This window comes from Lathamus discolor, chromosome 3 (genome assembly GCF_037157495.1).
Source record: "Lathamus discolor isolate bLatDis1 chromosome 3, bLatDis1.hap1, whole genome shotgun sequence".
Lineage (NCBI taxonomy): Eukaryota > Metazoa > Chordata > Aves > Psittaciformes > Psittacidae > Lathamus > Lathamus discolor.
Window position 1 is genome coordinate 59571998 of NC_088886.1, and position 13482 is coordinate 59585479.

The 13482-nt window shown below is 46.9% G+C and overlaps 1 protein-coding gene across 9 annotated transcripts in view; it reads right to left on the reverse strand.

The window, feature by feature from the left end:
- The window catches only part of YEATS2 (YEATS domain containing 2), a 49636-nt gene extending 38156 nt beyond the window's left edge, over window positions 1-11480 (reverse strand). For 5 of the 9 annotated variants that reach the window (XM_065675505.1, XM_065675504.1, XM_065675502.1 and 2 more), the window contains exons 1-6: window positions 11053-11264; window positions 10196-10305; window positions 7081-7178; window positions 6876-6968; window positions 3166-3408; window positions 874-989 (exon numbers count right to left, since the gene is read on the reverse strand). In XM_065675505.1, coding sequence (XP_065531577.1) covers window positions 874-989; window positions 3166-3408; window positions 6876-6968; window positions 7081-7178; window positions 10196-10295 — 650 coding nt within the window. In that variant the 5' untranslated portion in view covers window positions 10296-10305; window positions 11053-11264. Of the gene's footprint in view, window positions 1-873; window positions 990-3030; window positions 3128-3165; window positions 3409-6875; window positions 6969-7080; window positions 7179-10195; window positions 10306-11052; window positions 11272-11424 lie in introns of those variants that run through there. The other 4 variants (XM_065675500.1, XM_065675503.1, XM_065675508.1 and 1 more) reach the window with 4 other exon arrangements.
- Between the last annotated feature and the right edge of the window lie 2002 nt (window positions 11481-13482).

Genomic DNA, 13482 nt, shown 5'->3' on the forward strand with positions numbered 1-13482 from the left:
CTCCTTGACAATTCATCCAGAAACAGGTAAAGGTCCCACAATCTTCTGTATGCTTCTAACACATTTCCTCTCTTTTAGTGCAGAACTGCCATATGAAATTTAGCTCCTAATTAGGAAGACTTAACAAATATTAACATCCTACCACTGTCATATCCCCTTCCCCATCTTAATCTAAGACACTAGGAAGGAAAAAGGCATTAAAACACATGACCAGCAACTCTGCTACCAGAAATACAAGAGTAAGAACTCTTCCTATCAATTTTTAAGAAACTCCACAGTCAGCACTTGGTTCTGGGGCCAGGCTTCAGTAGATTTTCAACATGCAATTCTAACACCATGAGTTTCATCAGGAAATGTTTGCTACTTCCTGTGCAAGAGAAAAAGACTGACTTGAGTAGTATAAACAAAACCTACACTGATTAATTTCTTCAAGTTATGCTGGACTTTCACAATTCTGCTCATTCTGGTGGTCTGGTGTTAGGTGTTTTGGTTGTTTAAAAAAGCACATTGTCCCTGACACACTGAATTATCCATCAGGACAACTTGTTTTCCAAATTTTCATGGAAAAACTTGTGATTTCTAACTGGTCAGAAAATGCTGCAACACTCAGCTTCAGAGGAACAGATCTTTAAACCTCCATATATATTTATACACACACTATCTATCTATATATAAAGGAAACAAGTACTAAAACACCAGTTCCTCCCACAAAAAACTTCACGCACACACTCCAGGAGGGCAGCCTTGGGCCCAGTGATTACCCAAGGGCAATACTTCATACATGACATCCTAGCAATTTTGCCTCCTAATTTTAACCTCCTTTCCCATTCAATCCTGAAATAAAGGACCATCCCTCAGACTCTGGATACTAACTTGGAAACGTTGCCAACCACAATGGTTTTCTTCACATAAAGCCGCGAAGTTTCATCATTTGACAGTCCAGCATTTCGTTGTCCTGGTTTTTGAGAGCTTGGAACACCTGAACTGTCCTGAGGGTAGGGGAAGAAAAAAAACAGACAAACAAAAACCAAGCATTCTTCTTAAACATCACTTTGTCTGGCACTAGAAAAGTAATGGGGTGGTAAAAGAAAAAGTAAACCTACACAGTTAAATGAGATCAAAGAGTCATCCCTAAAAATACTTAAATTGCTATCTAGGTTCATTTAAGCAACTCAGGCACGCAACAATGATATACTACCTAGCCAAGCATACGCTGCATGGCTTAGCTCAGCATACGTTATGTGACATACCATAGATCTGAGCCATGATTTCAGCTTGGGTTTCAAAAGCATTGACACTGCCTTACCTGGAAAAAATCAAGCACTGATAGAATGGCAGCTAGAGTGGCATCACATTGGTGGTCATAAATCAGAAACAAAGCTGCATCTCCCCTTAGTAGCTTCTGAAAATCTACATCTTTCTCATTCCCAGCCTCTGCTGCTTTGAGGGACTCCAGCATTGCTTTACAGTACCAAGAATCAAGGCTGGGCTTGAGACAAGAACTCAACTCCAACTTCAGAGGGAGAGCAATCAGCCACAGCATGCCACTGACATCTAGATAATCTTCTTCAATACTTGGCCATAACAAATCCAGCAAACTTTTAACACAAACTCAGCCATCAAGCAGTGGCCAAGACTTCCAGTAAAATGACGACATGGCCATTCACAGTGCCAATGCAGGCTGCACTGTCATTTGCACAGGAATGAGAGGCTTTGCTAGGACTGTCAGATAAAGCCACTGTCCAGACAGTAAGGGACTTCCATCCTTTCATTATCAACAGTTGGCGCTGCAGCTTCCTGAAGTGTAATCCACTGAGCACTCATCAGATGAGGGTCAGTGTGGGGAGCAGTGGATACTCTAGGAACCACTGCACTTCCTCTGTTAAATCAGTGATGCCCCCAACTGAAGCAAGCGGCCACACAAGGCTGAGATGACTTCTGCTCCTCTTCACTCTCTTAGCCACCTCTTGGCCAAGGGCTGCATTAGTCGAAGATGTACCAACACGCTACACCCAAGCAATACAACTGCTCCATCAACGTCCCCAGTGCAGAAGCAAGTTATATTGGTCTGGTGGCTTATGATACAGGTGGGTCCACATTACATATTGTTTATCTGCCTTCTGCTACAGACCGCAGGCAGGGTTTCAGCAAACTGCAGCTCCTTTTGTGAAAAGTATCATGCTGTTCAAGAGAGGCAGAATCACTGATCTTTCCGCCATGTATTATTGCAACTTGTTCAGTTGCAGAATGCAGTCACAGGCAATGAGATATACCAATCCCTGGTTTGGGTTGGAGGCTGTACTCCTCTAGCAGGCCTGACAGCTTAAAGGAACTGAAAGGAAACTGAAGAATTTAATCTCACCTACAAAGGCACATTTCACCTGCAGCTAGTGAGAGAGCCTCCTCGGTGTAGCTAACTGCAGCCAACAGGTAAAGAAAGCATTTCTGTAGCTGCACAGCATGCCATAAAGGGAATGGATCCAAGCCAGAAATAACCCAGAAAAAAGTATAGGGGCACAATGAAAGAAGATACTTTTAACCTGGGTCAGTCTGGTTCAGTTTAAGCAAACAGTGAAATTAGCACAACAGCAAGCAGCACCACCAAGAGAAAAACAACTCAAACTACACACTCAGGCTCTACCAGCTGATGCTCCCAAGAACTAATCCATTGCTGTCTCTGTGTTTTCACCACAGGCTGCTGAGGAGGACAAACCCCAAACTCCTGCGGTTCAACCACTCTAAGCAATGTAGTCCCCATGGGTACCCACAGCCAGGCAGAAGCATTACTTCTTAACAACACTGCTGGGAATGACACATCTTGCTCTTCTCTCCCTTCCTGACCTGACTTCCATCTGCACAGCAAACCTCTTTGCTCAAGCTATGAAACACCTTCTTCTCCAGAGGCTACCAACAAAGACAGCAGCAGACAGCTGTGCTAACACAAACACTGTCACTGCTGCCTAGCTAGCCCCTCTGTTGGGCAAGACTGAGTTAAGTTATCCAAGTTGCATAGACTTCAGTTAGCCTTACAGCAAAGCCAGGCTGAGACACGAAACAGATCTTCAGCAAGGTAGGTGAAAACATGAAGAACTCCTGGTGCCAGCACTTTGTCCAGACAGAGCACACACCTCCAACAACTTGACCACCACTCGAGTTTTACTTTACCCGGCCAGTATTTCTGCTCTGTCTCTGGTCCAGGCTGTTTGTCAGCCGCTCATCTGCATCCAAGTTGCCATTGTCTTTGTCCAGGAGAAAGTCATTGTGCTGAGAGAGCGAGTCGCTCTCGGAGTGGTTGGCAGATGGAGTGTCTGAGCCCTGGTTAGCTGGAGATGATGATCTAGAGGGTGATTCCAAGAATTTCTTGATTGAAGGGTGATTAAGAATTGTCGCATCACATGACCTGGTCCCCTGCAACAAAGAGGTCAGGCAAATCCAGTCACTATTTTACCTGCAGCCCAGATAAAAGCTGTGCAAGAAAAGTCAATGTATAAAGAAAGAGCAAATATTTAATCAGCTGCCCCAGGGGAAAAACACATGCCGCAGAAGATAAAAGCTTAAGTTGGTTCTACAAAAACATCACTGCTAATTGAATCTGTTTCTTTATACCTTTTGATCTCAGAAACCCACCTGGCTTTGGAAAGGAGGACTGCAGCCTACTCAAAGTCCCTTTGAAAAGGACATCTTTTTTCCTGTGCAGATATCCAAGGTCTTTTACCATACACAGAAAGGCCACAAATGCATCAAGCTCTTCAGTTTTGATACTCACTGGCAGCCCTGTCAACGTCTATGAGGCAAGCTACACATTAGTTCCCTGTCTGCTCCCAAAGCTTAACAGAGGATACAGAATAATGTGCACAGGCATGCCTGAAAATTTTCCTCAAAACGGACATTTCGGAGCTCATCTTAGATTCTCCTAAACCTGCAAAAGGGAGGACAGGGTGGGGGAGTGTTTAAATTTCTTGTGGGATTGAGTGCGCCCTCAGCAAGCTTGCTGATGACATCAAGCTGTGTGGTCCGGTTGATGTGCTGGAGGGAAGGGATGCCATCCAGAGGGACCATGACACGCTAGTAAGGTGGGCCGATGCCAACCTTATTAAGTTCAAGCACGACAAGTGCAAGGTCCTACACCTGGGTCGGAGCAATCCCAGGCACAGCTACAGACTGGGCAAAGAAGAGATTCAGATCGGCCCTGCAGAGAAGGACTTGGGGGTGCTGGTCGATGAGAAAATGAACATGAGCCAGCAGTGTGCGCTCGCAGCCCAGAAAGCCAACCGTATCCTGGGCTGCATCAAAAGGAGCGTGACCAGCAGGTCGAAGGAGGTGATCCTGCCCCTCTACTCTGCTCTTGTGAGACCTCACCTGGAGTATTGTGTGCAGTTCTGGTGTCCTCAACATAAAAAGGACATGGAACTGCTGGAACAAGTCCAGAGGAGGCCTCGAGGATGATCAGGGGACTGGAGCACCTCCCGTATGAAGACAGGCTGAGGAAGTTGGGGCTGTTCAGCCTGGAGAAGAGAAGGCTGCGTGGAGACCTCATAGCAGTCTTCCAGTACCTGAAGGGGGCCTATAGGGATGCTGGGGAGGGACTCTTCGTCAGGGACTGTAGTGACAGGACAAGGGGTAATGGGTTAAAACTTAAACAGGGGAAGTTTAGATTGGATATAAGGAGGAAATTCTTTCCTGTTAGGGTGGTGAGGCACTGGAATGGGTTGCCCAGCGAGGTTGTGAGTGCTCCATCCCTAGCAGTGTTCAAGGCCAGGTTGGATGAAGCCTTGGGTGGCATGGTTTAGTGTGAGGTGTCCCTGCCTATAGCAGGGGGGTTGGAACTAGATGATCTTGAGGTCCTTTCCAACCCTAGCTATTCTATGATTCTGATTCCATGAAGTAGCAAGGAAAACACCAATCACTCGAAGCAAGTGTTCTTTGTCCCCTCCTCCTCCCAGAAACCTTGGTTTGATGATGAACCAAGTCAGCAGAAACACCTTTCTGTCAGCAGCAGAGTTCTGACAAGACAGGCTCGCTCCAGCTCCCAAAGCCACAGACTCCCACTGAAGTTGCACTGACAGTTTTTCCTGCATGCAGTACCAGCTGAAAGAGGCTTTCTTCCTCCCTGCCCAAAGCACCCGGGTCAGCCAGGCTGGCACAATGATTCATGGGGACAGGGCACGTCACAAAGAAAAAACAAATGAAGAAACTGATTTGGGATATTTTTGTTTGTTTGCTTGCTTTTTTTCCTTCCTAGGGTTATCTTTAATCTGTGTAAATTCCCTGATCTAAAAATCTGGCAACATGATAGAGGGGGTGGCATGGGGACAGACATCAGCAACACTACCAGAGCCGCAGAACTGCTCCCGAGAGATGGTAGCAGGAGTGGAGTTAAATACTGTCCCACTTGGACTTTGAAAGTTCATTTGAGAGCTTTCTTTACAATTGTCCATTAGATACCTGAGCAAAGCAACTGCCAACTCTCAATTACACACTGCAAGTTATATCTATATAGCCAACAGCAGGGACACACACACCACATGACAAAAAAAAAAAAAACCATACAAAAAACCCTAAAGCACCACCAAGAACCTTCTTTTTTTTTTACCTCTAGTCAAGTAAAGTCACCACCCCTTGTCCACTGATTTCTGGGAAAACGTAATAAACTATAATCATACAGAATCATAAGCCTCAAAACCCAGCAGCACTAGGTTGAAGAACTATTTATGTTTATGAGAACAGGCTAGGTATTTGCAAATCGTCTTCCCAGAAGTTCTGAATTGGACTACAAAGACTCCCCGTTAACCACACATTAAAAACAGACAAGAAAGAAAATTGAAACCAGTAATGATTTCAAAAGAGAGAACTGATTTAGCCTACATGCAAATTAGAAAAAATTAAAAATGCAATCAAAGATACAGCTACACTAACCATAAGCTCATAAAAACTACAGAAAAATAAACAAAGCAAGGATGCACCAGGAAGTTTTGTGAATACTTTGAAAGAATTACAAAAGTTGTTATTTCTGGCAAGTGTGAAAATCAGCAAGGGCAAAAACAAACAGCCTGCATGGCAGAACAAGTAAAGAACAGGGACAGCACAGCTCCTCCTGACACATGATGATATTGAAAAAAAAACGCTTTCCAAGATCATAACCTAGATGACATTCTTCAGTGGCCTACACAAAAATTAAGGAGGAAGAAACATCTCCAAGCCTCCCAGGACTACCATAACCTTTTTCAACTTCAGTTGCTCAACTCAAGCTTGGCAAGAGTAAAACAAGCTGGACCTCTTTGGTCCTACGCCATTCCAAGTCTTCTGGAAATGACAACAGGAAAACCAGGAGTAGCAGCGCAAGCCACTGCTTGGAAGAGAAATTCCTATGGGACCAGAGTAAAACTCAGGTTTGCAGCACCCATCTCCAGCTTCCAAAAATCAGCTCGGGTCTTTATTGGAAATAAGATCAACTCCCTGAATTGAGAAGATAACTGAATACTGACCCTGTTAGTGAACTGCATGTCAATGGGGAGTCTGCATGAATTATGAACACCCTGTAATCACCAGCCCATTAGGGGCAGAGCGCTCAGAACTGGGGTTTAACAAATAGGGTTTGGGGTTGTTTTTAAAAGCAGGGTATTTCAGAAACCAGAACCAACGGCTGTTCAAGGACTTCTCAGCTGTTCCTTGCAGACCCCTCTTTGCCAAGTACCCAAGGCCCAGCTAGTGATGCACAGGTCTCCTCTCTCACCACCACCCCATTTGCAGTTTGTATTCCACCACTTCAGAAATTAACATCTCAAAAATAGCACATCAGCTGAATAGCCAGTGAACTACAACTACTCCTTTGCAAATACTCCCCAAAGTCTTATTATTTCCAAAGTAATTTTTACCTCTCCAGCTTTAAGGAGACCAGCAGATGCGTAATAATTAGCCACAATACAGGCACGCAGCTTATCCATCATCCTCCTTGCTTCAATCAGACGCTACAAAAAGAAGAGGTAACATATGGTAACAGATAACTGATGCAGCCATCCCCCCCTCCAACCCCCTGTTACACAAGAATCATACGGATTTTTAAGAACAAAACCTTTATACCTGATCTATAACTTCAATTTCGTGTTCTTTACTCTTCATTTCGACAGCAAATTGTTCTTTTATAATTGTCTCAATCTTCTGCACAGCAACATCTCTAGCTGTACAAGGCCACACATGGAAACAAAGAAAAAGGAAGTATTTAAATTCCTATTTTTGAGGCTATATTTGAAAACATAAAGATGAAACTGTTTTGGAGCAAGAAGTGAAGGGATAATAACACACACAAAAAAAGGGAAGGATCATTTTTCTGCAGAAGTTATTTGTCTTAACAAAAACCACATGTATCTTTAAAAGCTGGCTTATGTGGAAAGTTACTTTTTCCTTTTTAAAGCTGAGATGACAAACAACAGAAGATGGGAAGCATAGGACCAGTCTGTTTACTTCTGTCTCAGCAAAGCTGTAAACAGTAAAAGGAAAACTCAAGTGTGCTATGGCCAAGTGCAGTTACCGCTGCGGTTGCACAGGAGTACGCTGGAACACCATCCACATTCTTCTGCTCTCTCCTGCCCGATTCACATCCAGGAAATCAACACCACACATTGCAGCAATAACAGGGCCAACTAATACTTTATATATTCAACACAGCCTGAACGTGGTGCAGACTTCTCTGGAGTGCCTACAAGCCTTTTATTACCCACAATGGAAACTACATTATCAAAAGCTGGTGTACCTCTTACAAAATCCAGCATGGCAGTCAAAAATTGTTAGCCTTTCAGCAGGAGATTGTCGACTTTGGTGGGCAGCATGCAGTTTAGTATTTCAAACTGTGTTAATACCTTATGGCAAACCAGGTGCTAAGAAGGAAATTGGCATCTTATTGTGTTTTTCTAGAACACGTATAAACCTAAGAACAATTCTTTTTGCTCTACACCTACAGCAGACTTTAATATTGCCCTTCCTTTAAGTCACCTCCATTGTATCAAGTGGGTTCAAACAACATCTGTTTTTATCAAGTTCTAAGCAAGAACTTGGAAAAGCAGTAACTGCACTTCTAAAAGAAAGCCTGGAAACGGTTCTCCAGCCTGTGGCAGAAGTAGAGTGACCCCACTGCAAAGCAGATCCGAGAAACAGCCTGACTTCCTCTGAAAAAATGTCATGCTGTTTCTATGTGGAACAGAAGGCAACAGCACCTAGACTGTTTTGAGCATCAGAGGAAGCATTTGTTTTACTAAAGGGTACATATATGTTTGAAGAGGTTTCTAATATCCCAAAAGAAAGAATAAAGAAATCAAAAGCAAGTCAAAACTTTGCTGATGTGTTCCAGCTAGCATACATAATTTTACTGTCTAATCAGGTACCCACAACAACAGTAAAGCAACTGATGCTTCTCTCTGCAAGAGAGGTCTCCTAAATATTTTTACTTATTTCCAGATACCTGTATATAGATATTCTAGGGCCAGAAGTAGCTCTAAGCCTACATTAAAACAGAATTGTGTTTGAATTCGTACGAGTAATGCAAAATTAAAACACAGAGGGCTATAATTTTCCTCCAGTCATGAACACCTTGCCTAGGAAATTCAGATGTAAGGCTATACTTCAAATAACCCTAAACAGATTAAGGTATGAGATGTACAGTTCAGACAAGGCCAACTACATCTCTTCCCAAGACTGATGCCACGCAATACCAGTATTATGACAATTAAAGCACTTTAATGTTTGTGGTTATATTACTGAGGCTTTTAAGAACACTTTATTTCCATATTTTTCCCATCTTAGCATCGACCACATACCCTAATTAAGATCACGTTAGTGAAATTTGTATACTTAAGGAATTCCTGTATTGGAGACCACCCATAAGAGGAAGAAAGAAGCCAACTCAGAGGAATCACCTGAACAGAAAGCTTGCTCTGGAAAGGCCAGTTTTCCAAGGCACTGAGACTTTGCCTGCTAATTATTAAAACCTTCTGAATAGTTGCTTCACAAAAAGTGGATTAAAAACCTGTCCGCAGTCCCTGGGACACTCCACCAGGGAGGGATCTGAGAGTGGTGTCACTCTTCTGCCACAGCCAGCTCCAGCAGAGCTCCACTGACAGGGTCCCTGCACAATCCAGCAGACAGGATCTGCCCAGCAACACATTCAACCCAGAGTTCAGCCTCCTCAGACTTGTCCAGCTGTACACCACCCCCACAAGGCATCACCCACGAAGCCATCATCTGTCCCTCTCCAATCAGCAGCTCTGGCATCCTGCTCTGCTCCTGGATCATCTTCAGATCCCACAGCCAGCTTCAGTTTTCTCACCTCCCTGTTTGTCAGCTCTTCCCACCACAATCCTCTCACATAGCTATGCTATGCCAAAAATCACTACCCTACTCCCTGTCCCAAGGGCAAGAAGCTCTACTCTCATTTGCCCAGAGATGACTGCAACCTGTCCCAGGCACCCTGCCAACAGGCTGGTTCCCAAAGCAAGCATATCAGAGCGTGCCAAATGCAAACCTACTCATCTAACTACTCTCTCCACTACATTTCTTTATCCACCTTCCTTTCAGTCAGGTAGCTGCTGCTCTTCCTCCTCCTCCCTTGCAACTTTCAAAACCCCTTTCTTCTCCCTAACTTACCTCCTTCTACACTGCTCCATTTCATTTTATCTGCCTATTCCTACAAACATTTGCCACCCTTAGAAGACAGTCTATCTACTGCAGGGCCATGGATACCCCCTCTGCCATGCTGTACTGCAATCCACATCCCCCAAAATGTAAACTGCCAATCTTTCTGGAAGCAGATTTCAATCGCAAAACATACAAAACAAATGCACAGGATGGAGCACACCTCAGCATGGATACCTGCTGAGAAGATGCACTGACAAATAATTCAGCAAACAAGAATGAAAGTACAGGTGGGGCCCTGGAGAGCTCGTGCTCTGGCTACTATCAGGCACCAAAGCCTGCACCCTCATGCCTTATTTACGGCTCAACTAGCAGGTAGGAATAGCTCCATGTATAACAATTGCATCTTCCTTTGGCCATACAGAGGTATCACCAGCTCCCTTGCTCAGTGGCTGCCCTTTGACCCCTTAGCTCCCACCCCAGTCCTTCCCTGACCTGTCCTCAACAGCATGCACATCCACAGCATTCCTAATCCAACCCAGAAGGTCCCTTCAGCTCAGAGAGCTCCTACCTGACTGTTCGGCTGCCTTGTGGCGCTTGCTGGGATGCGTGATGGTGATGTCCTCATAGTCGGGGTCCTTCTCCACAATCACTCTCTTCATCCCAGACATGTTCTCTCCACTGAGAGGAAAAATAAAAGCATTAACTTCACCCACAGTGACCTTCTGGGCAAGCTTCAACCTCTCACCATAGGGAAACACCTCCTTCCCCTGGCACTACAGGTTAACCCCATATCTCAGCACTGGTCCCGGAGTTTCAACTCCCTCACAAGCAATGGAAGCTCGTGTGCTGCAATGGCAAACTGCTGCAGCAAAGGGCCCCCTGAGCCCCACTGCCAGCAGGCTCTGCACTGGGACCCTATGAGTGAACTGGGGAGAGCCGGCTTTACCTCAGCACAGGCACCGCCGAGCCGGCTTTACCTCAGCACCTAGCCCCACCGAGCCAGGTTTACCTCAGCACCTAGCCCCGCCGAACCAGGTTTACCTCAGCACCTAGCCCCGCCGAACCAGGTTTACCTCAGCACCTAGCCCCACCGAGCCGGCTTTACCTCAGCACCTAGCCCCGCCGAACCAGGTTTACCTCAGCACCTAGCCCCACCGAACCAGGTTTACCTCAGCACCTAGCCCCACCGAGCCGGCTTTACCTCAGCACCTAGCCCCACCGAGCCAGGTTTACCTCAGCACCTAGCCCCACCGAGCCGGCTTTACCTCAGCACCTAGCCCCACCGAGCCAGGTTTACCTCAGCACCTAGCCCCGCCGAACCAGGTTTACCTCAGCACCTAGCCGCGCCGAGCCGGGTTTACCTCAGCACCTAGCCCCGCCGAACCAGGTTTACCTCAGCACCTAGCCGCGCCGAGCCGGGTTTACCTCAGCACCTAGCCCCGCCGAGCCGGGAGCCCACCCGCGCAGGGAGACGCGGGCTTCAGAGCCGGGCGGGCACAGGCGCCCCGGCACTGCCCCTTCGCCAACGGGACACGCCGGTTCAAGCGCGGAGCTCCGCGGGAAGGGGCAGCGCGGCCCGCGGCCCCCCTGAGGCGGGAGCCACGGCCCCGCAGCGCGGGGTGAGGAAAAGGCCGCGGCGCCCGGGGTGCCCGGTACCGGGGGTCGCTGTGGGCGGGGCAGAGCCCGCGCGGCCAGGCCCACGTGCCGCGCCGCTCCCCTCCCCCCGCCCGCGCACACAAAGCCGCCGCGGCCGCGCGCTCCTCCCTCTCCCCCCCTCCCACCGCCGCCGCTCCTCACCCTCGCGGCGCCACCGCCCGGCCCCGCCGCCGCCGCCGCCGCCTGCACCGGCCGGCCCCGCCCCGCTGCCCTGCAGCCGCTCAGCGCCGGCCCCCGCCGCCGCGTCCAGCCGCCAGCACCAGCGCCGCCATGAGCGCAGGGCCGTGCGCCGGGGCTGCCCGTCACGGCTGGGGCGGGGCCCGCGCAGGCGGACAGCGGCGGAAGGGCGGAGCGGGGCGGGGAACCCGGAGCTGGCGGCGCTCGCCTGAGGGGAGTCGGAGTGAGAGGGGCTGGAGGGGGCCTTGGTGGAGGCCGCCCGCGCTGCTCCGAGCCGCAGCCGTGCTGCTGAGCTAGCGAAGGGTCTGTGGGCGGCAGTTTGCTCTCAGCCCGAGGTCAGCGGCCCTGTGGTGTTTCCGTTTAGATACGTTGATGTATTGGTCTAATACTGACTCGCTGGGTGAAACGATTTTGTTTGAATAAGTAATAAAACTTGAGGAGGACATTTTAGTTCAGTGGAAGGATGGTGATTATCCATAAAACCCCACGAAATCCCCCTAAGAAATAATGTGTGGGCTGACTTAACAGCCTGCAAGTGTCACCTCGGGGCTGGGATGGCGGCTCCAGCCTGCTCCTGCCTTGCGCACACCAAGTCCATCCAAGGAAGTTTTCGCATTGATCCCACTAGATAGGCCTCTAGAAAAATCTTATAGCAGCTTCTTACTCACCGTATTTCACAGTGTCTCAAATCGGAGCTGTAATTGTCCATATTGGCATATATATCCTGCAGTTTGTGTTTGGTTTTGGCCAGGTTGTAATACCTCTCTGAGGTGCGGCTAATGCCAAGTAGTGCTTTGGTCTGTGGTAGTCCCGTGGTTCATACAGTGAGCTGCTAACCAGTATCCTACTCTTACATGGATCTGCAGATTTACTATGAGGCCACTAATTAGCAAGCGTATGCTGAATGTTCAAGGCTTAGCTCTTAAAGTCTTCTTTTTGTTCCAGTTTCCAGACCAATACTACAACAGGTTTCTGACTTCTTACCAGGCAACAAACATGAACTATGGGAAATTGATGGAGGCTCTTCCTGTATTCATATTTGTATCATGCTCATCAGAAAAAGTATGTATACAATATAGTTCAATATTATTTTCTTCCCTTTTCGTGTCTAATGCAAAGAGGCTGTTCATTGTTAAAATATACTGCCAGTCGACTGTTTAAAACTTAAATATCTTAAGGTGGGCTTCCAGCCCTCAAAACTATTTCCATTGCTTTGCAGTCTGTGGATTCCCTTTCAGGCAATATTACTTCTTTCAGGAAAATTAACTTCTGTAAGCATTGAACTTGGTCATAACATACTTCTGGCACTGCAGCAAGAGCCACTTGGTTGCTGTAAATAAGCCTGGCCACACTGCAGAACTGCATCAGACACTGTTGGCCTGCCAAGTTTTGTTTCATGTTAGAAGGTATTTGAAAAACACCACGTATCTCAGAAGTACAGCTCTCATCTCTCTGGGGGCAGGTTTGAAACTGTTGAAACTAGTGAAGCTACTTCAGTTTTCTGCATCTCAAAGTTGCAGAACATGGAAGATAATGCAGTTATCATCACGTCCATTTAAGTTATATTAAAATGCAGAATGCCTGGTACCATTTCTATTAAGAGCTGCTCTTTCCTTGTACTCATTTCTCTGTGTCAGAGAGAAAAACACTATACTGAATATCAGGGTCTTCAGTTTTATTTTGGTATATCCAGAACACCCCATGGCTGAATGTAAGTACTCACACAGGGAGTAGACTTGTGATACAGATCACATTTCAGTGGGCTACAGGGCAAAGCTATGGAGGCTGTATTCAATAGTATCTAAAAGAAATGTTTTGGGGAAGAAGGCAAGACTAGGATTATGTGAAGGGCAAATTCTGAGATCCAGAACACACAGGGAAGAGGAAGCCAGGAGTACAGCTAGAAAAATTTGTGAAGGAGGGATGTAATCTCTAAAAATGGGGTATTAAAACAAATACTTTCTTTCCATCAGTTCAACTGTGGTAGTATCACTCCATCACAGTCTGAACCCTCACTCTGCC